The sequence below is a fragment of the Chelonia mydas genome, chromosome 6 (assembly GCF_015237465.2).
Source record: "Chelonia mydas isolate rCheMyd1 chromosome 6, rCheMyd1.pri.v2, whole genome shotgun sequence".
In the NCBI taxonomy this organism is placed as follows: Eukaryota; Metazoa; Chordata; order Testudines; family Cheloniidae; genus Chelonia; species Chelonia mydas.
Genome location: NC_051246.2, coordinates 32,234,740 through 32,258,404, shown reverse-complemented (window position 1 = coordinate 32,258,404; position 23,665 = coordinate 32,234,740). Strand labels below are relative to the sequence as shown.

At 43.5% G+C, this 23,665-nt stretch overlaps 1 protein-coding gene across 2 annotated transcripts in view; it reads left to right on the top strand.

Moving 5' to 3' along the window:
• Positions 1 to 23,665, top strand: part of NUCB2 (nucleobindin 2) — a 48,839-nt gene that overhangs the window by 11,024 nt on the left and 14,150 nt on the right. For both annotated transcript variants that reach the window (XM_037899710.2, XM_037899711.2), the window contains exons 2-9: positions 2,895 to 3,062; positions 4,418 to 4,525; positions 6,458 to 6,584; positions 14,341 to 14,444; positions 18,169 to 18,354; positions 19,107 to 19,197; positions 22,151 to 22,209; positions 23,551 to 23,643. In XM_037899710.2, the coding sequence (XP_037755638.1) occupies positions 2,907 to 3,062; positions 4,418 to 4,525; positions 6,458 to 6,584; positions 14,341 to 14,444; positions 18,169 to 18,354; positions 19,107 to 19,197; positions 22,151 to 22,209; positions 23,551 to 23,643 (924 nt within the window). In that variant the 5' untranslated portion in view covers positions 2,895 to 2,906. The remainder of the gene's footprint in view (positions 1 to 2,894; positions 3,063 to 4,417; positions 4,526 to 6,457; positions 6,585 to 14,340; positions 14,445 to 18,168; positions 18,355 to 19,106; positions 19,198 to 22,150; positions 22,210 to 23,550; positions 23,644 to 23,665) is intronic.

Sequence of the window (23,665 nt, the reverse complement as noted above, 5' to 3'; positions counted from 1 at the left end):
AAAATAGTGTTTCTGTAACCAATTTGTGACTATCTGAACTGGTTGCCACAAATATGGTTGAGCTATTTCCACTGACAATAGCTTTTATTTACAACGCAATAATTTGTTAACTGAGCTTGTGCATTCAACTACTATGCTGCCTAACCATGTTTGTATCTGGGGGTACGTATCCTATAGCGCCTCAGCAGGGACTAGGGATAGAACTGGAGAACATGCAAAAAGAGTAGCATTAGCAGCACATAGGGCAATGAACTCTGGGAGGAAGTAGTATCAGGTAATGAGGCACAATAACGGAGTCTTGCTCACACAGGACAACAGTATTACACAGTGGTTACAGGGAGACTGCCACTGGCCAGCTTAGGGGGTTGCTGGCACAAGTGACACATGATTAGCTGTCACTGTTGCTAATCAAATATTAGTCACGTTGTATGTAAACACAAGGACTGCCACTAACAAGTTACAACTACAGTTAAAAGCTGTACTGTAGCTAGGGACATAGGGTTGCTTTCCTGCTACTTCTTTTCCTTTACCCAGTTGGCCTATTCTGTCCTGGTGGTCTAGTGCACATGAGTATTGGGAAGGGAGCTGACTGCAAGTGTATCAGTCTTGGTTGTTTGTGTTTCCGATATCCTGCTTGCTAAGTGCCTCCTCATTAATTTTTCCCTTAAAACTGTTAATGGACTTTGTGCAGCTGTGTACTACTTATTCGCACGTCACTCACAAAAATCCCCCAATGTCAAAAGCCAAGGATGGGTGTGTTTTTTTTTTTTTTTTTTTTTTTTTTTTTGAGAAGTCGTGACTCAGAAGTATGGACAAATACTCATCCTTGCCATTAACTGTCTTGATAGTTGTAAATAAGATCCTCAAAATGAATCTGTATTGTATTGAAATTGTAAAGCTAAACAAAGTGTTTTTAAAAAAAATCCGATAATCTTAGTTACTGCACATTTTTGTACAATCAAGACACTTCAGACTTCTAAAAATACTTAGAACAGTGAACAGCCTCACACATCAACTGTATAGAGCCATTGCAGGCCACAGAGAAGTCACCAACACTATGCTGAGGCTAGAAATTAATTTACTGATTCCAGCAAATCAGTTCAGATTTTTTTTAATAGGAATGATCCAGGGAAAGTTAATCTGATCTACTTTGTCCACAGCTGCTGACACTGAAAAGAACACATTCAGTGCATGATTGGTGGCAACAACAGCAGCTCTTGCCAATAGGGTGACCAGATGTCCCAATTTTATAGGTTTCAGAGTAACAGCCGTGTTAGTCTGTATTCGCAAAAAGAAAAGGAGTACTTGTGGCACCTTAGAAATTGGTTAGTCTCTAAGGTGCCACAAGTACTCCTTTTCTTTTTGCAATTTTATAGGGACAGTCCTGATTTTTGGGTCTTTTTCTTATATTGGCTCCTATTACCCCCCACCCCCGTCCCGATTTTTCACATTTGCTGTCTGGTCACCCTACTTGCCAGATACCAAGGACTAATGTACTCTACTCCAACCAGGCATTTTTTTCTGATTGCTTTAAATAAGAAAAAAATAATCTCAGTGAATCCTTGGGATCCTTTGTCTGTGACATGCTCAACAAAAGATGTATACAACATACAATATTAGCTTTCTCACTTTATTTCCTCCTTAACAAAAGACTTACGATTGTCTGTATTAACGTCTGTCTATATCTATTGTTCTGTAGATGTTAGAATGCTATTCTTTGTTTCTGTTATCACAGATAAAACAGGAAAAGTATATTAAGCTGGGGTGGGGGGAAAATAAACAGTAGCAATTTTATCTCCATTTAGCTTCTCAGCAAAGGACTGGCTAAGATCAGACAAAAAAGGTGCCATACTTCCCTACTGGGGACTTCACTATACATCCAAGAAAACTGGCACTGCGTGCTCTATTCATCTCAAAGATTTGCTGTCATTGAATCTAAATACTTTGTGATAGAATTATCTGCATGGCTAGTTTAAGAACTTGTATAAAAATTGCCCTTGTAGTGAGTACACTTCTTTTGGTTGGTTCATGGTACGTTTGTTTCTTTGACATATCTATACATGGACGGTACCCTATTGAAAACTTTTAGCTGTGTTCTGAGAATTATCTACATCACTGACCTAACAAAGGAACGTGCAAATATTACATCATATGTTCCTGATCCATCCCCTGAAATGAGTAGAAGTGCTAAAACTACTTCTGTAGACGGTAAAGCTATTGTGGACATTAACAATATAACAGCCCAAATGTTTAAAGGCTTCTCTATCACCAGATGCTGAAACAATTTGATGACTTCTTTTCATCTTCTCCTAAAGATATGGGGTTCAGGGGAGAATCTTGGTTCCAAAATAGGCAAGTCCTATACAATTCCTGAGGCCTGATCCTGTTCCCATTATAATCATTGGGAATCTTGCCATTGATTTCAGTGAAAGTAGTATCTGGACCTTATTTTGTATAGTATCTTTCACACTAACTAACTGACAATTGTACAGGACTTCGAACATCTAAATTAGTGTATAAATCCTAAACTTTATTGCCACTCAAAGCATTCTACAGAATTACTGATAATACCACAGCAGATTTAAGAGTCTTCATATAAACGTACAGAGCCAATATAATAATCCTTGTAATGCCTCATCTTTTACCTGTCTGTGGGTAGGGTACTTGCTACATTGCATATGCTAGCAGTGTAATATCACTGTCACTTTGACAGCCTAGTGAGGTCTAATTATGAATCTGTTAAGATTTTAAAATAATCCTTGAGTAGTATTTCTGTTTAACCCTGTTTGGCTCTAATGTCCCTTGATGGCTTTATAATGTATAATCAGTAGGATTATTGCTGGTGCTAATATGAATGTGTTTATACTGTCTAATTTATTTCTGTTAAAACACAGCTCTAGTGAGTGATGATGTTTCAGATGAGGTGGAGAACCATCCTACCACAACAGTGTGTTCTGCTGGTGACATGTCTCCTAATCAATTTGGAAGCAGTGCCTATAGACATAGACAAGACAAAAGTTCAAGGAGAACCCCATGTAGAAGGAGCAAAAATAGAAACCCCAGTAAGTAAATGAAAGGTATTATTTTATTAAATACTTTGTACTAAAAGGCAGTATTTTTTCTATCAATAACAAGCTCATTGATTTTTTTTCATCTTGAGATTTGTCCATGACTAGTCCTCCTAGGTGCTGTAATAAATAATTAACTTTGTTGGTGCTGTACTCCAAGGGGAAGGTAGTAGTACCTTTCCAGGTGGGGTGGTCATATTCAGTGTTCAATACCTGCTCCTTGTCTCTTGCTCCCTGATGTGGTAGGACTGGGGAGGTAACAGAGGCAATACACAAAGCTCCTGATGGGAGAAAATGCCTACTGTACACCTCCTCTCAACTGATTGAGTGGCGTTAAAAGGAAGGTTCATCCAGTCATCGTTGGCAGGAAGAATGCTGGTCCCAACTTGGGCCTCAACAGAGAATGGAAAAGGGTTAAATTGGGGAAATACAGAAGGATTTTTGCAAACAATTTTCCTAGTAACAAAATGCAGTGAGTTTGTGAATGCAGTGGGTAACCATGTCAAATAATGACAGCTGAGATAATGTGTTTGCCAAAGTGGAAAATGGAGTTGCCATGAAACAAAGTGCATGTAAAAGCTTTTAGTTATGAAACAATAATATTGCTGTTTTGCAAGTGAAGTCCTGCTACTACCCAGTTCAATTCTAGCTGGCTAGGCTCCTCTGGATTGTTCCCTTTGCCCCAAACTCACAAGGGAAAACACAATGGACATTAATATAGCCTGATGCCATACGGACTTTTGCTGGTTTGATGTAAAACTTCACTATGGTCCTGTACTTCCTGCAAATTCCCCCAAGATTTGCATAATTCTTGGAGGTATATATCAGGTTATGGGGGCCAAACTTGTGGCTGCTGCTTCTATCAGGATGGGATTGAAGTGGCACATTATGCTCCCTAAAAAAAGAATTCCTAGTAAACTCAGCAAGTGGAAACTCAAGGACATAATCTCCTGTAGGGGAAAATGGTGGGTTTATGCCATTCTGAATTGTTGTGGTCTATTGGTCTACCAAGTAAATTAAAGTTTTTTTTGTTTTGTATTTTAAACTGTATCTACATGATAGGCCCCAAATGTGCATGATGTACGTTCTTAAATAGCTCTCTGCCTTTACTCCTTTGTCAACTTCTAGAACAAAAAGGAAACAGAGGAAACTAGCTTGTGTGTGATAATTGTGCAAACCAACCAAAGCAAAGAAGTTCATATCTTATTGCTGGTATACTGAGTCAGTGCATTATGCTCAATACTACTGATATTTGGGATTGTGAGTGATTTAGATGAAATCTTTGCATTTATATGAAAATAGAAAAAAATGTCCCCAAATGTTTCAATCTCAAACTTCTTTTCCTAAAGGATACTGGGCTTTATTATGATGAATATCTCAAGCAAGTGATAGATGTCCTAGAAACAGATAAACATTTCAGAGAGAAACTTCAGACTGCTGATATAGAGGAAATAAAGGTATGTGCAAAGATCAGTAGAATTTAATCAAGATGAGTTTCGACAGCTACAAATAAATGATAATTTGAGGTGTTAGCATATTCATATTTTTCCATTCCTTACTTTTTATTTAGTATTGCTTTTACATTACTTTACACAATTTAAATTAGACTCTTTAAAGGGATCTTTATCTCTGCAGCTACAGGACAGATACTGTTTTTTAAAGAAACTGTACCATATCAGTCTCCCAAGAGGTTTTAATTTGCTACCTAACTACTAATAAAACAACTAGATGCAGATATCTTGCTTTTGGGAAACATTTATTAGCATTCTCCTGCAAAATGGAAAGCAAGGCCTCTTTGAAATTGAGAACGAACAGCATATCGTTCATTAACGTCAAAATGGCTCTTAGCACAGCTCTCACTTTGCCTGCCAAGTGATTCAGAGCACTGCTGAGCCAACAGCAGAGAGGCTTCTCTGCCCTCCCAGATGGAAGCAATGTGCCACATGTGAATTTAATGACATGGAAAAGGGTGGGGGAAGTAGAGAAACACAAAAAAGCCTGATCCTGAAGCCACTGAGAGTGGAGGACAACACACTGTCTTCAAGTTTTGTGCTTAAGGTGGTAGAGTTTGGGAAGAATAAAAAAGACTGAGCTGTGGTTTTCTTCTCTTCCCAATACCCCTACTTCACGTACCACTCCAAGCACCGTCATGGTGTTCTCTTCTCTCCCGCTGTTGCTACCCTAGGTTATGTTCATTCCTCCTCTGCCCTTCTCCAATCCCCAGGTCCAGCTGGCTGCTCCACATTCTCTTATGGTGAGAAGAGAGCACTAAGCTTTGCATTACCTTTGGTGTAAAACTCTGCTGCAGCTAGAGCAGAGGTAGGCAAAAGGCCCGTGAACTCCAGCCCGGGCACTGGGTTGGGGGCCGCACCACACAGCTCCTGGAAGCCATGGCATGGCCCCCGCTCTGAGGGTCGGGGGCCGCTCCACGCGTAGGTGCGGGAGAAGGGACATGCCACTGCTTCCAGGAGCTGCTTGAGGTAAGCGCTGCTCAGAACCTGAACCCCTGAACTTCTCCCCACACCAACCCCCAGCTCTGATCCCCCTCCTGCTCTCCAAACCCCTCAATCCCACCCCGGAGCACCCTCCTGCACCCCAAACCTCTCATCCCCAGCCCCACCCCAGAACCCACATCCCCAGCCGGAACCTGCACCCCTGATCCCCCTCTGAACCCCTCAGTCCCAGCCCAGAGCACCCTCCTGAACTCCAAACTCCTCATCCCCAGCCCCACCCCAGATCCCGCACCTCCAACCAGAGCCCTCACCTCCTCCCACACTCCAACCCCAATTTTGTGAGCATTCATGGCTCAACATACAATTTCTATTCCTCGATGTGGCCCTCAGGCCAAAAAGTTTGCCCACCGCTGTGCTAGAGTCTGACAGCTCTTGGCTCCACTCCATTCCTGGCACAGTCCCCGGGGGCTGGTAACAGTCTTCTGGTGCTGCTGAGGGTGATTCTTACAGCACCCTCAGGTGGCTGCTACTGTGCCGATTCCTCCTTCAGCAAGAGGGTGGTGCCCACATGACCATGTTGGTCTGTAGCTCTCTGATTTACAGAAAGGTTACTTCTGAAGAGATCTTTAAATACAGATATGCAGCTGTGCTCCAGGGTCCTGGTTTAATTATGGTATTTGGCGCATCACTTTTTTTTTTTTTTAATAAAAAGGCAGCTTAGAGAAGTCTCAGTGAGTGCCCTAACCTGATTTCTATTTTCATAAATTTACAAAGTTAATATTCTCCTCAAACAATGTTTGAGATACTAATCATGTTTATAAGGTCTTCAGAATTGGCAATGACTACCATGAGTAGAGAGTCTTACAGCCCACGTGTGGTGGGCATCTGAAAACTACAACACGATTGTCTTTATAGATCGCTTATTTATTTTAACAGAGTGGAAAGCTAAGCAAAGAGCTAGACTTAGTAAGCCATCATGTGAGAACAAGGCTGGATGAACTGAAAAGACAAGAAGTGGCAAGGTTAAGGATGCTAATTAAAGCTAAAATGGATTCCTTTCAAGGTAAGAATATGAAGCAGAATTCAGACAGAATTAACAGATTGGTCTTTATCAGATAGGTGCCTGGAATCCACCAATTTTGTTCTCCTCACTGGCTCCTATCAGCAATAATGATTAAACTAAGTTGGAATGGTAAAAGGGTCCCCATTTCATACTCCTGAAATGGAAAATATGAGGAAGACCATGTCCTTACAGGAAACCAGGGAGAAGAAGGGGAGCAATCTGTGTCTTACAAGTAAGAAAAACTGATGCTGACAATGGGACTTTTAGATGCTTATATAACTATTTCTCAGACAAGGGTTTCCCCCGATGTCTCACTTTCCACATCCCTCACTGTGTTCTAGCAGTACGGCTGGGTTGAATTTAACCAATTAAACTGTTTAGGGATTTTCCCAAAGCACAAAACAACATGGGCTAGTCACTTAAGTGCCTAAGCTCAACATTTAAGCACCACTGAGATCCTTCGAAAGCTGCTCAGCTTCCAACTCCCCCTATAGGCACCTAAATTCCCATGGGGCCAACGTTTCCACCGGTGGGCATGAACTAAACTTCTGCTGCTGCTTGGCTCCCGATCGCATGCCTAAGCCCTGCTAGGATTCTCAAACTAGGGTGTTCCACTGCCTCTCTCTCCTGCTGGGCCTGATCCAATAAGGCGGGCTCAGAGTATGCCTAACCTGCACAAAAGACAGCGTGGGTGACCAGATCAGGAATTTGTGTGTGGAATTAGGGCACTCACAGGGGCTGTGGGAGACCTGTTTTCAACTCCTGACTATGCCTAATTTGGAGTAGGGACTTGAATTTGGGTCTTCCCTCCTCCTGCAAGGCTATTTGGTATTTTGGATTAGGGCTCTCTGTCTTTCCCACTGGAGCTCTTCCACTGTGTATGAACAATTAAATATTCACTGGGACAGAGAGGAAAAGAGAAAGATATAGACTTTGTAGCCTGGTGGCTTAAACATTTCCTGGGATGCAGGAAACCCATGTTGCACTACCTACTCCAGTTAACCATTTGGCTGTTGCTTATAACAGCCACCTGCCCTCGAGAGAGAGAGACAGAGAAAGTACTGACCTGACCTGGCTTAGGGGCTTAACTCCGGGAGCAGGTATGTGGCTGTGAATCCCAAACACAGATAGGCGCCTCTCTCCTGTCCAGAATTAGGTGCCTCACTACCTTTGAGAGGTGGAGCTGATGTCTTATGCTTCTCCTTGGCATTTCCTACTAGCTAGTTTAGGCAGCTCCCTGCTCAGCATGCTGGCTTATATGAATCACATCTTTAGGAACCTAACTCTCCCCATGCATTGTCCAGGGAGCCTGGGTGTCTGACTTGGGGGTGAGAATTCCATTGGGTGCCAGGGTGCCTAAAAATTAGGCATTGGACTCCTATGTCTTTGTGGATTTAGCGCAACCTAAATTTTTTTAGGTTTTAGAACCGGTTTTTTTAACTGGTCGAATAGCTCAAAAGTGGCTGTCTTTCTTTCAACCTTCTCCTCACCAGAAATTAATTTTAGGCTTATAACAAACATGAGAAACTCAGCTTAAAGGATAATTTTTTTTTTTTGTTGCAGTTCTAAGCATCAGAAACAGAAACTTAGAATGAAAGTGTCTTCACATCCATAATTATAGCATTGCTAATGCTACACTGCAATCTACTTAGTAGGCCTTTATATTTAGAAACCAAGTATATAAGTTGCCAGCCTACAGTTACTGTTAGTTTGCTTGGCAGGGGATATTACCTCCTCTCCTTGCCCAACCATGCACAATTTAATTCTAACATGCAAAATATACATTTTAAAAGAAATTACCAGGGAGACTTGATGCAAACCTTTTACTGGAGGTTTCTTTCTGAAAATAATTGTATTCACAAGCATGGAGTTTCTGATGGTGATGCTAGGAATATCTTCCAAAATGTTCCACTTAGTTTTTTGTAAAAAGTGGATGTGTAATTTTCTGTTCAGATTTATCAGCGTAGTAGCAGCCTGATCCAATTCCTTATCAAGTCAATGGAAAGACTCCCATTGACTTCAGTGGGCAAAGAATCATAACCTAAACTTGTATTCTTGCCATTCTGCCACCCCACTGTAGCACTGAAACACTGCCAATGAGCTTAGTGTGGGGATAGAGGGTGGATTGAGGGAGTCAGGGCTTGGTAATGCCAGGAGAAAAACCAAGATCTTTGGGGAAGGACTGTATTTTTACTGCTTTTTAGTGTAGTGCTTATTCCCAGTGGTGGATTAGCCAACAGGGCCCATGGCCAGAGGCCATGGCCAATGTGGGGGTGCCCCAGAAAAATGTGTGCCCCCGACTCGCTCTGCCCACCCAGTACCCCTGCTGGGGAGCCCCTGTGCCCAGACTCCAATCCCCACTGCAGCACCGGCTGGGCGGAGCAGGGTACCCGCCGTGCCCCAACCCCACTCCCCTCACTCCCGCAAGCGCTCCTGCTAGGGAGACTGCAAGCAGAAAGGGTGGGGAGGGGCCTCCACTTGCTCCGGCCTAGGGGACCTACAAAACCCTAATCCACCCCAGCTATTCCAGTGAGGCCTTGATCCCTGATTGCTACAATTAGTAAATAATAATAAAATTGGCCTAGGGCTTTAGATCACTTTTCTGTCTTTTGTGCTTTTCTTTTTAAATGAAAGTTACAGTCCAGAGAGCAGAACCCACCACATAGCCTCTCCAGAGGAATAAATGGGTTGCTTCATATATGTACACAAGACCCACAGTTCATCTTGAACTCTAATGCAGGCAGATTTTCCACTGAAGTTGTGATGAAGCTCACAGTGATCTAATTCAGGACAACTAATGCGAATGGCACGGTGAATGGTAACTTTATGTAGCTGAAAATTCCTTTGCAATGCCCCATGAACCCTCACTGCCTCAGTATTATTGTATTTAGTAGCTTGTACTCACTCAAACTAAAGCCTCATAATATGGATGTAAAAATGTTATATGCACAGTGGTCAGATTTTTCAAATTTGGATGCTACTGACTTCAGTGGGAGCCACAGGCATGCAGCATTTCTTTTATTTAGATCTCTAACTTTAGGTATCCAGGTCTGAAAAATTTGACCAGTGTGCCTAACTTTAACGACCTGATTTTCAGAAGTGCTGAACACACACAAATTCCACTAAAGTCAATAAGAGCTGCAGGTGTTCAGCCAGGCAGCACCATGCCAGGCATCCAGATACCTAAGCTCCCTCCTCCCACAGCCTCCTGCACAAATCATCATAGGCACCTAACACTGAGGGCAAGTCTATACTACCGCGCTCCATTGGTGCAGCTGCACCGCTGTAGCATGTCTGGTGAAGATGCGTTATGCTGACAGGATAGCGCTCTTCCTGTCGGTATAATTAGTCCACCTCCATGAGAGTCAGAAGCTATGTTGGTGGGAGAGCGTCTCCTGCCAACACAGCACCGATGTGGACAGCTCTTAAGTCGATGTAACTGATGTCACTCAGGCAGGTGTCTTTCACAACCCTGAGCAACGCAAGTTAGAGTAATGTAAGTGGGAATGGAGACTAGCTCTACGAGAGGAGTTGCAGCAGAGAATCTCAAGCAAAAGGAGGCACTGCCCTGGAGCCCAGGCTAAGATGCCTGTCTCCAAGCGAGGGGTGGGGCTTAGCACACATCCTTTGGCTTGCCATCTCCCATGGGCTAGTTTAGGTGAGGTGCCACCTAGTGACTGGCTTTTGTGAATTCTATTCTGGGGACCTTCTCTCTCTTTGTTCATTGTATAGGGAGTTCTAGTTCTTGAACTCAGGCTTTGTGAATCCCAGTGATTTTTCTAGGAGCATAAATTCCTTTGTGAATCTAGTCCTTAACCCCCAGACTTAAGTGCCTAAATCCCAGTTTTAGGCACCATTACAATCCACAAAACTCCCCGTTAGCTGCCGCCGAACGCTGTAGGTGCCTAAACTCACTCAACGCTTAAGTTTTTTGAGGCACCTAATTTCTGCTTCTGGACATGCACACTGCTGCCTCACTCAAGGCACCCAGGTACCTATCTCCCACCCAAGCCGCATTGCAATACATGAACTAGGGGAAGATAAGCATTCATCCCCTTATCTTTCTGCAGGGCTAGATTGGGAAGGTGTGCCCAGAGGTCACCTACCAGATTGGGTTTCAGCTGTAGTTGTGATGGTGCTAACACTGTCCAGGTTAAAACTTCTAGCCCAGTGTCTCACCTGGGATGTGGGAGACAGGTTTGGTTCCCACCTCAGGCACAGTGATTGGAGCAGGGGTACTGCACTCTGGATCTCCCACCTTCCAAATGGGCGTCCTAATCACCAAGCTATAAAGTCATTTTCTCTCTCTAGCCCAGCAACTAAGTATTTATGCACAGTGGAACAGCTTCAACAGGAGACTGAATAAGGCCACATCAGAATATCCTAAAGCTCAGTGGTTAGAGCCCTCAGAGGGGTGGAAGACCCCTTTTCAAATCCTCGGTTCACTGCTCCATGAAGGGGGGAAAATTGAAGCTGGGTCTCTCACATCCTAGGTGAGGGCTCTAACCACTGGGCTAAAAGTTATACTGTCATTACCTCTTCCTCCTCTTCTCTCAGTTTTATGTGGAGTGGGGCAGGTGCTTCAGCTGCCTGACTCCAGAAGAGGGGGTTGCAGCTGTGGATTGCAGGGAGAACTAGGTTTCTCCCTGTAGCCTCGACTTAGGTGCCTATCTTCAGGAGTGGAGTGGCTTAGTACACCCCCCCTTCTTTAAGGTATTTTCAACTGGCTAGTTTAGGTGGGGAGCTTCCTAGCTTGCTGGCTTTTTTTGGATCATATTCTTAGATGCCTATCTCTCACCATTCACCGTATAGGGAGCCTAGGTGCTTGACTCAGGCTTTCTGGATTACAGTATTGTCTGTGACTTTATGAGTACCTAAAAGTTAAGCATGGCTACGCTGAGCCTCACAATGCCAAAATCCCTTTGTGGATCTGGGCCTTTGTGCCTGCTAGGGAGTGGTAGAGCATATTGCCCTTTAGCTATTCCCCACTCCTCCTCTGCTATTGATTATGCTGACTTTATGCAACCTGGTGATTCCCTGAGATGCCCTATCAGGGCAGCTTTCTGGCTGCTTTGCACTGCCAAAGAGAAAGTCAAAGAAAATCCGTGATTAATAAAAGTCGTATCAGCATGAGTTTGGGATGGGCATGTTACTCCCTACAAGGTCCTGAAATATTGAGCCTTAAAACACTCATGCAGGATAGAATATTTTCAGGTGTGTGTGTGTGTGTGTGTGTGTGTGTGTGTGTGTGTGTGTGTGTGTGTGTGTGTGTGTGTGTGTGTAAATTAGGGCATATTTCTCTAACCGCATGCCTGAAAAAAAGTGTTTGTTTGAAACTGCTCGGACATTTGATTGTTAGCAGTGGTCCTGGAAGAGATGAATTAGCACACAGCTGAAGCAGTCAAAGGCCATTATGTTTTTTTTTTTGCTATATACATTACATATGTAATATGAATATGTGCCACACAGGCACAGTGAAGTCCATATAATCATGTTTACTTATTATATACAGAATGCAAGACCTAATTACATATATACATCTTTGGCAAAGTTCTAGTGGTTTCTGTAACGTGGAAGAAAGTCCGGGCCTCTTAAGGACTCACACTATTTAAATTCCTATACCCTACAGAATCCATGTGCTAAACTTTATGTATCATATGGCCTGCAGTTTATCACAATGCTATCACCATTACATATATGGTATCTGTATACCTCGAGCAAGTATCCTGTATACCTCAGTTGCCCATCCGTAAAATGTGAATGATAGTACTTCTCTACCTCACAGGATAAATACAATAAAGATTCTGAGGTGCTTATACTACAGTAATAAGGTATTTACATGTCCCCAGAGGTGAAAGTAAGCTGGTACGCCCTGGTATGGCATACTGGCAAGAGCTGGTACATCGTACTGGGGCAGCCCGGCTTCCCCAGGGGGCAGTTTAAAGGGCCTGGGGCTCCCAGCAGTGGCTGGAGCCCCAGGCCCTTTAAATTGCCTCCAGAGCCCTGCTGCTGGAGCCCTGGGGTAGCGGCTGCTGGGCTCTGGCGGCTATTTAAAGGGCCCAGGGCTCCCCTGCTTCTACTGCCCCGGCCCTTTAAATAGCCGCTGGAGCCCCGCCGCCGCTACTCCGGGGGCTATTTAAAGGACCGGGGCGGTAGAAGTAGGGGAGCTGCAGGCCCTTTAATTAGCTGCCGGAGCCCTGGGGTAGCGGGGGCTCCAGCTGCCTCTGCTGCCCCGGTCCTTTAAATAGCCGCTGGAGCCACGCTGCTTCCCCAGGGCTCCGGCAGCTAATTAAAGGACCGGGGCAGTAGAAGCAGGGAAGCCCTGGACCCTTTAAATAGCCCCCGGAGCCCTGGGCTGCTGCTGCTACCCCGGTGGGGCAGGAGGAGGGAGGGCACTTACCTTACAGGGTGGGCTGGGGCTGGCTCTGGCTCTGATCCCCTCAGCCCCGCCCCTTCTGGGGGGCCAGAGCTGGCCCCAGCATACCGGTAAGTCGCTCGACTTACTTTCACCCCTGCATGTACCCCCACTGGATCTATTTTACAGTGTTCTATTTTCAAACAATCAAATAAGAACCTTTTGTCTTGTTTAGCAGTAATGTGGCAAGTTAAAATCTAATACTGCACTTTTTTAAAAAAAATGCTTTATAAAACAGTGATTCATCAGAGAAAGTATTTAGGCCCAAGTGATCTCACAGTGGAGGAATGGTGGTTGAAATATGCACTGGCCACTGTTTGCTGGTATGTGATGATAAAAAAAAATAGAGCACAGATGTGACAAGACTATCTTTAGCTTACTAAAAGGTAACAACTTGAAGGAGACTGTCCTACAATCTCCTATACAGATCAAACATTTCCTCTTTTTTTTGTTCAGCCATCTTGACAAGCTGCCCAATAAAAAAAAATTGATAGACTTCAAGAATCACTGGATATTACTGTCATGCCTAACTTAATAGAATAGATGCTGTTCAGTGTAATACTGGTCTAGAGTGTTATATGAATGTATCGACCAAAGTCACTGTAGCATATGAAAAACTCTGGTAGCTTAGAAGTGTTTGATGCTGTTACTATACTTGCATGTTTTATATTGTTGGAAGCAGCCCCTACAGAAGGGAGGGGGAAATGTTTGCAGCGCCTTATTTGGACACAGGGCCTGACTTCTGACTGCCTTGCACCTTGTTGTCAGTACAAAAGGAATCTAAACTGCTGCCATTCTGATTTGGAATTGTTTCACATCCGCTTTGGCCAGATAAAGGTGATTTTGCAAGGTGTAAGGGGAGGAGTCAGCCCTAAGAACCTAGTTCAGCTGGATGATACTGGTCAGCAATTTGGCACTTCAGTTGACCCCATCACAGCTACAGAATCAGCTGCTTTATTTATATGGTCATTTGCATGAATGAGAAGTAGTGCAGTGTCTGTTCTGGATTGTGAAGCTTGAAATACTTGTGAGATCTGCTTTCATTTCTGCATGTTAAAATTACAGTGTAAAAATGTAATACTCCACCTTGGTAGGAGGGGTGCCTATTCAAATTGCTAGAAGCTCAGTGAAGCTCACCAGTCTTCCTTAAGCAATGCTAGTCTAGAAATGTTGTTATTCTTTCATCAAATTACAAATACCTATCCAGTCCCTAAGGAGCCTCAAATATATGTATATCACAGGCTTGTGTTTGAAAGCTTTTAGCTTCCAGAACTCTCTCCTTCAAACTTGTTTGATATGTTTTATGTTTGTTTTAAAAACATTTTTACCTTGTTCTTTCAGACACTGGCGTAGACTATCAAGCTCTCCTTAAACAGTTTGAACACCTCAACCACCAGAATCCTGAGACATTTGAATCTAAAGATTTAGATATGTTGATCAAAGCAGTGAGTGTTAGATATAAAATATTGTAGATGTTCACTTGCTATGATTGATTATTTATTTCTCTGCAGTGAAAGCAAATCCTTTTACTTTATCTATACCAATCTTCTGTAAATACCACATAGATCTTAATCTTAGAGGAACTCAGTTGGCTCCATTGTGTATTGGAAAGCTTCTATGCAATTGATATGTGTTCGCCACAGAACCTGTTAATTTTTCAGGTAGCACCTTACAGCATTCTCATTCTTGTGCCAGTGTGAGGAGCTTTGGGAACAAAACATGACTTGTCAAGGGCATGTAAATTCATTTCAGTTTTGATAGATGTGTATTATGCCGTAGAATATTTTCAAAGTATATTTTTATACCTAAATTACTTTAAGCTTGTCACATAATGACTGTAATATAAGGTAACAATTGCCCCTCTCAAAATGGCCATATAGATTTCTGGACTATACATTTCTGGTGTATGGCAAGCTGCAATACCACAACACAACTGAACTTCAGATATCCATACTAAACGTTGCTTATGGGCACTTAATCTCTACCAGACCCAATGTACAGTAAGTGAATATCAGTCACAGGCATGGTTCTCGCTCAGCTGACATATCAGTGAGATGCAGTTTGGCTGAGAGTGCAGCATGGTTTTTTTCAATAGTGGAAAAATTATGCCTCTCATGGAACGAAAGATTTTAACCTCAGGTATGCAGCACGTAGCACTGTACATCTGACATTAGAAGCTGGTTGGGTGTTTCTTGCACAGAGAATTTGGTGAGTTAAAATGCTCCCTCCTAATTTACTCTTAAGAAACTTTCCAAGTATCTTACCAGTTAGGAGCATCATTTCAGAAAAATTCTGGTTGGTGGGGAGAGGGAAGTCCTTAACTAGCAGTTCTTTCTGTTCTTAAGCCATTCCACCTTTGTCTGCTTTCATTTACCAGCTGGAATGACACAATTTAAGGGATACCTTAGGGGGCCATCTCCTCTATAATTTGTTTTTTAAAATGTGTGGCATTTTGGAGATGAATTCTAAATAATTGGAAAGGCAGTGTCAGGTGAATCTGAACATCCGTTAGGGGACAGCATGAGACTGCTGAACTTCCTTTAATACTATTAAATACATTAACATTAAAAACTGAAAACTAACCAGCTGCAAACTGCTTCCAAGCTTAAGCAAGTCTGCATTAACTAACCCCCATAAGGGCTAGCATGTGGTCCTGTTTCAACTCAAGTTAATTGGCGATCAGTTAATTCAGATTAATTCACATGATTGTAAATGCTAATCTGGACAGTCCACAAACATAGAATTGTAAGACTGGAAGGGACCTTGAGAGGTCATCTAGTGCAGTTCCCTGCACTCATGGTAGGACTAAGCATTACCTAGACCATCCCTGACATGTGACTCCATGTTTGTTCACTAAACTCTCTAGTAAACCATAGACATTTGTATCCTGGAACAAACACCGGGAGAGAGAACACTAGCATTTACTATTTTAAATGGATTAAGCTGATTCATAATAAAGCACTCTTATTCCAGAATAAATGTCCACACATGAAGTTAATCAGGAAATAGCTGTTTGGGAATAATTCTCCATATAGATGAGCCTTAACACAGACCTTCCAATATTATCCATTTTCACTCACAGTATTTAATGTGTCATTACAGATTAAGGGCTCGATTTTGTAGAGTTGCCATGAACCCTGAGTAAGGGACACCGGAGAGTCTTATAGACTTTAAGGCCAGAAGGGACCACCATCATCATCTCATCTCACCTCCTGCACATCACAGGCCATAGAACCCAACCCACCCACTCCTGCAATAGGCCCATAACCTCTGGCTGAGTTACTGAAATCCTAAAATCTTGATTTAAAGACTTCAGGCTACAGAGAATCCACCATTTACTATAATTCATACCAGCAAGTGAACTGTCCCCCATGCTATAGAAGAGGGTCCAAGGCCTCCAATGTCTCTGCCAGTCTGACCGGTGGGGAGATTCTTTCCCAACCCCAAATACAGCAGTCAGTTAGACCCTGAGCATGTGGGCAAGACCCACCAGCCAGACACCTGGGAAAGAATTCTCTGTTGTAGCTCAGAGCCCTCCCCATCTAGTGCCCCATCTCCGGCCGTTGGAGTTATTTGCTAATGGCAGTTGTGGATAGGCCATATGCCATCTCCATAAATGTATCAAGCTCAGTCTAGAAACAAGTTACCGTATATACTCATTCATAAGCTGAATTTTTTTTAGTAAAAAAGGGAAGCATCAGAGGAGGGGGTTGGCTTATGAACAGGTATAGAGAAGGGGAGAGGTGGGACACAGCCCCTCCTCCCAACAGAGGGAGCAAGGAGAGGCAGCAGAGCCAGATGGGAAGAGGCGGGGCCAGAGTCTATCCGCTTCTGGCCACGCTGCTCTCCCCCCCCACCCTCCGAAGCAGCTGCAGTTCCGGGGCTGGCAGGCTGCAGCTGCGCTGCTCGGCCCTGCCCACCAGAGCAGATTATGGCCGCGCCGCCCAGCCTGCCGGAGCACGCTGCACCCATGCCACCTGGCCCAGCTCGCTGGAACATGCTGCGGCCGTGCCGCCCGGTCTAGCCTGCTGGAGCAGGCTGCAACCACGCTGCCCAGTCTGCTGGAGCAGCTCCAGCCAGGCCAGAGACATCCTCCCCAGATAAGGTGGGAAGGGATGGGATAGGGAGGGTGTAGGGGTCCCGCGCTAGGGGTGGGGTCATGTGGGGGGTGGTCACAGGGGTTACTCCATGACCCCCAGCTTCTCCCCCCTCCAAAAAATTTCCCCACCAGTTGCTGTCCCTGCCCATCAGGGTAAGCAGCTGGCTCACCGGGACACTTTGTTTACTTAGGTTTACTTCCGTGCCTGCGGACGCTCGAGGTAAACAAACCATCTTGGCCTGCCAGCGGCTTATCCTAATGGCCCGGGAGCCAAAGTTTGCCAACCCCTGAATTACAGGGTCTGCTTATGAATGGGTCATAAAAATTTTCCATTTTCACTTATCCATCTTGGGGGGTCGGCTTATAAACAAACTGACTTATGATCGAGTATATACGGTAGATTTTTGGCCCCTCTCTACTCCTCTTGGAAGGCTGTTCCAGCACTACAATCCTCTGATGTTAGAGACTTTTGGCTAATTTCAAGCCTATACTTGCTGAGGGCCAGTTTATATCCATTTTTTCTTGTGCCAACATTAGCCTTTAGCTTAAAATAACTTCTCTCCCTCCCAGGTGTTAAATCCTCTGATGTTTGGTACCTGCTACCTCTTAGCTCCTGGGAGGAGGTGCACTATGCTAGCCTTGTACCTGGTGCATCTTATTTCTCTCATTGTCCCAGTTCAGCTGCACTGGCTGGAATACGGGTGGGGAGAATGGAGTCAAAACTGTGTCCATTCTACAGTCCCTGCCCATCTGTGTAGGATGGAGAGTAATGGCCCTTTGTACAATGTGGGTAGCCTACACAGGAGAGAAGGGTGCCTTATTGCCTCCTCTTACACCAGTGCATGGGCGAGGAATGCAAATCAGTTGATTCCAAGAACATTAAATCCTGTGAAACTGATTGGTTTTGCTGAACAGGTAGAGTGGGGAAGAGACGGATATTACACTACACTCTGTTGAAAGATGATCCCCAATTAGTTTACCTTGTGTTTGGCAAATCACTGGCAATATGGCTCGTCATTCACACTTTGAAGCAATACAGTCTTTTCAGCATAAACATTTCTTACTTGTAGGCTACAAGTGACCTGGAAAACTATGACAAGACACGCCACGATGAATTTAAGAAATACGAGATGTTGAAGGAACATGAAAGGAGAGAATATTTAAAAACACTGAATGAAGAGAAGAGACGGGAAGAGGAATCCAAATATGAGGAGATGAAGAAAAAGCATGGAGATCACCCCAAAGTGAATCATCCTGTAAGGATACGGTGTTTACACATTTCTTATCCTGCTAGAGAAAGCTTTGCATACTGAAGAGCAATGGCTTATAACAAAACAGGCCCGGATAACACCTTGTTCATTCACATATGATCAGCATCTAAATGGGGAAGACTAATACTCTGTGGATGGGATTTTCAAAAGTCTCAAACTCTGCTCTCATTGAAATCAGTGAGAGTTTTACCACTGAGTTCAATGGAAAGAAAGAGAAACCCGTGCTGAGCACTTTAGAAAACCCTACCCTAGATGCCTGTTATCTTTGCTGTGTTTGGTGTACAGTTATGTGATATACTGGCAAAATGCTTGCTTATAAAGACGCCAGAGATTATTCATGATTATTCTGCCCCACCCATGCTTACACTGCAAATCCCAACATTACAGCTACCTTCCCTCTGGGCAAGAAGAGTAGACAAATTCACTTTAGACACAGTTCCTAAATGAGGAGCTGTGCAAAGCGATTCCAGAGATTCCGTTTCCCCAGAGTCTGAGTATGCTGCTTCATGGCACCCTCAACCCCTCTGCCTTGTGACAGCATAGAGCCTGACTCAGAACCCATTGAAGTCAACGGAAGAAGACTGCCATTGATTTCTGTGGGCTTTGGATCAGGCCTGTAAAACAGGGCCATTATAAAGGTTTTTGAAAAGCCTTTTTGAGAAACTTTAACTCCAGTTTAGTGCAATAAAATTACATGTCATTACTTTGAGTGATTTCTATTTGTAACTAATCTACAGGGAAGCAAAGACCAACTGAAAGAGGTGTGGGAGGAGTCGGATGGGCTGGATCCTAATGACTTCAATCCTAAAACATTTTTCAAGTTACATGGTAAGAGATTAGATTTAGTTTAAAAGGTACAAGTCAAATTATTCTTGCATTATCTATTTGTTTTGGAAGGTGTTATCTTCTGTTGGTCACACAAGCTATTTGGATGAGTCCAGAAGGACAGAAAGGAGTAAATCAGCAGTTTTGTCAAGTTCAAACTGTTCATGCAAGAGCACTTAACACCACATTGGGTATATGCATTATTGTATTGCTACACTCAAGCGGAGCAATGTAAAAACTGAACGTTATATTTTCAAAAAGAGCTCATGTATCTCCAAGAGGAGTGCAATAATTGTATGTGGCAGTAGGTTTAAAAGACATAGCTGGTTCTTCAGTTGCCAGGTAATTTTTTGTAGGGGGAATGTCCTTAGTTGTCATTTTGCTCACAAACTATGCCATCAGGATGAGCCACAGAAGGACTGTATGAATGAACTTGCAGTTTCACCATCTCACTGTAGCTCAGTAAATGGAGTGTCAGCCATTCTACTGGCTGGGGATGAGGGGTTGGAGGTGCAGGAGGGTGCTCCCAGCTGGGACCGAGGGGTTCGGAGGGTGGGAGGGGGGATCAGGGCTGGGGCAGGGGGTTGGGGTGCAGAAGGGGGTCAGGGGTGCAGGCTCCGGGTGGCTCTTACCTCAAGGAGCTCCCGGAAGCAGAGGCATGTCCTGCCTCTGGCTCCTAGGGGGAGATGCAGCCAGGTGGCTCTGCTCCCTGCCCTATCCGCAGGCGCTGCCCCTGCAGCTCCCATTGACCCTGGTTCCCAGCCAATAGGAGCTGTGAGGGTGGCGCTTGTGGCGGGGGCAGTGTGTGGAGCCCCTTGGCTGCCTCTGTGTGTAGGAGCCAGAGGGGGGACATGCTGCTGTTTCTGGGAGCTATGCAGAGCCATGGCATGTGTGGAGCGGGGCAAGCCCCCAACCCCACTCCCTGGCTGGAGCGCCAGAGCGGCGCAAGCCCCAGACCCCACTCCCCAGCAGGAGCTTGAGGGTTGGATTAAAACGTCTGAAGGGCTGGATGCAGCCCCCAGGCCATACATAGTTTGCCCACCCTTGTTCTACTGCCTCTGGAAAAACACAGAGAATTGGGCTCCTTCAGAGACCTCTAAAAAATAAATAAAGCTGCCTTTACTATTTCTCGTTTCTGCAGCCAGAACCTGAAACAATAGCAGAGAGGTGTAAACTTTGCCCATTTATCTTAATAGCGTGTTCACGTCCTTAAATCTCATTACTTAACTATTTCACTGCTGAGCTGTATGCAAAGGCACTTAGGCCTCATCTGCACAGTGGGATAATGTGCTCTATGATGGGTGATTTCTAAAGCACATTAATTGGTCTGTGTAGACCCTGCTGGCGTATGCTAAAGGTTCTCTGTTATGCTTTAATGTTGTAGTGTTTCAAATCTTTCAATGAGTGTACAACATTTTAGTGTGCTTTGGAAATAACACTCTTGTAAAGCACGTTACCCCACTGTATAGGCAGGCCCTTACTTGGTGCAGCTGGATGTGCCTGGTATTGTGCTGGTGGTTTGATGAAGGGCTGAACAATAAGTGGAGGAAACTAGGTATGGTTTTGGTTTGGACTCACCCAAAGGGAAAAAATGCATAAGCTGAAACTAATGCCAGCTACAACTGAAGCAAATAATTTTTGAACTGTCTGTTTGACCTTGTTTAATCTTGGTTTATGAGTATATTAAAGTCCTATGCAATTTAGCCACTCTACTTCACATTCAAAAAAATATTAGATTTTATTACTCTTCTCCTAGGAATCTAAGTAGAGCCGAATAGCTTCTTCTTTTGTGTCAGTTTCACCAGAACAGAAATAGCCAGCTCTTGCCATTGAAAATTAACATAAGTTCTCTGATGCAGCTAACTTATAATAGTATATAAACACTTATTTGAATTAGACTAGACAGTCTCTCATTAAAGTATCACATAATATTCAGATTTAAGAGTGGATGGTCACTTAGCATGAGTTACTGATCCACAGTTACCAAATAGTTAATAAATCTCCTTTTTGCATGCCTTGCCAAACTTATGTTAAACTGGAGTATGAGTGGAGTATTTTATATAGCAGTCAACACAATTCTGTAATTTGCTTGGAGAAACTTCCATACGTTTAGCCAAACTTTTCCACAGGTTCCTGTTGGTCCGGGATATATTTACAAATCTTGGCCAAATATAGCTACCTTTTCTCATGTTGAGCAATATCTTACTGTGTGAGTAGCCTGGGTATTCTTATTTTAGGTTTTAACCAGTAAAAAACACATACACCTCCTGCCCCAAAAATGAAATTAGTGTTTATTGAATAGACACGGGAAAAACACCAGAAATGGTTACTTGTAGCTAAGGGTTTGTCTACATAGGAGCAGTAATGCAGACTATAGGAATCTGTATAGATCCTGACAGTGCACACCAAAGGTTCCCGAGTGCACTTTAGCATAGTGCTGTTTGAAACAGTACTACATTAAAGCACACTAGGGAACATTACAAAGAGATTACAGTATATAGAAGAAAGCCCTGGGAAAAAAACTCATTTTTGGACTTCTACATAAAACTCAAAAATTGCTAAAAATAAGCCCCCCAAAATGAAAATAATAAATCCCCCCCAAAAGACAGAGGGCCTAAGGTATCCCCATTATGACCTGTTTGGTTAGCAGTTTCTTTTAGCTTTAGATGTCTTGTTAGCTTTTCTTATTTGAGAGTTAGAGGAATCCTTGCAGCCTTATCTAATCATAAGTAAATATCCAAGTCGCCAGAAATCCAGTGCAGACCAACCACAGCCTGGTTTACTGTTAAGTGGAATAATCTTCATGTCATACTCTGTACTCAGCATCTTATTAGGTACAGAGGTTAATCCACTCTAGACTCTCTGCTGACATCTGCTTATCTGACCCATTGTGAAGTACTGTATTCATTATTTTCTGTATTTACTGAATTTATATTTTCAACTTATACTTTTTTAGATGTCAATAATGATGGCTTCTTGGATGAGCAAGAATTAGAGGCCCTGTTTACTAAAGAGGTAAAAAGAACCCCAACCATTTCAGAGCATTCAATACATTGATGCTTCCCCTCTCTTTCTAAAGGGACAGTTACTTATTTTATTTTGATTTAGACTATGAACAAGAACATTCATCCCCAGGTCTGAGTGACCTTGACACTCTAAAATTATTCAGCACACCAGTGAGGGAGAGAAACAATAGTTTGGTGATTAAGGCAGAGTCCTGGGATTCAGGCGTCATGGGTTCAATGTCTTGGTCTGCCATGGACTCACTTATGTGACCTGGGATAAAGTCACTTAGGCCCAGGTCCTCAAAGGTATTTAGGTACCAAATGTCCATTGAAATCAGTTAGTCCCTCGTCTATGAAAATGGGGGTATTGGTATTTGTCTACCTCACAGGGTGTTGTGAGGATACATACATTGGTGATAGACACAACTGTGATGAGAGCCATCTTGCTGAGCACAGGTAGAATAAATATACTCTTGGTTTTCCAGCATGTTTTGTCTCAGCATCTCTCTCTCTAACACACACACACACACGTCCCTGCTACTACCCAGTCTCACAAATCTTCCCACTCCTCATGAGCCAGTGAGAAGAGATGGACCTGACAACATATCCTCAGGGTTAACAAATGCAGGCTATTATGGACCAAAGCAGAGAGTGAATTCTCAAGTGCACAGCCCTTACAGAGAACACCGTGCCGGTAGCCACCTCTTCTATACCAGTGGGGCAAGAGGCAGTCTTTTAGACAGGTGTTTGCCAAACACTTATGGTTTTGTAAGTTAAAACCAAAACCTGAAAAATCCACTCCGAAACTATAGGTAGCCAGTGCAGATCAAGGAGTACAGAACAATATTTACAAAAAGAGACACCACTTAACAAATGGACACTGGTTCAGCACCAGATTTACACCCAGGTCCTGCAATTGACCTCATATGGTCACACCTCTGTGCCCACACGGGATTCCATTGAAGTCAGTTGGGCTCCTCGCCTGCACTAAGGCAATCACAGGATCAGGGCCCAGATTTCCATGTAAATTTAAAATATAATCCTGTGTGGAGGACATTACGGTAGTCCACTTGAATTAACAAACAGGCTTCATACCATTGAAAAGCTCACTTTCTGCTTAAAATTATGCTAAAATAAATTATTTATTTACCTAGAGCAATCATTTCCCTTCAGATTTACTGTTCAGTCAGAAGTGCCTCAGCTAAATGTAATGCAAAAGCATATCAGTATCAGGGCTGGTTCAAATTGGTGAAGCTTTGTTTTTAAGCAACATTTTACATCGTCTCAAATGTGCTCTATTCTGAATAATCAGTCCTTTCTTCCAGCTAATGTTTACTACATTTATTTTCAGCTGGAGAAAGTATATGACCCCAAAAATGAAGAGGATGATATGGTGGAAATGGAAGAAGAAAGGCTAAGAATGAGAGAGCATGTTATGAATGAGGTGTGGTCTGAAGGTTAACAGA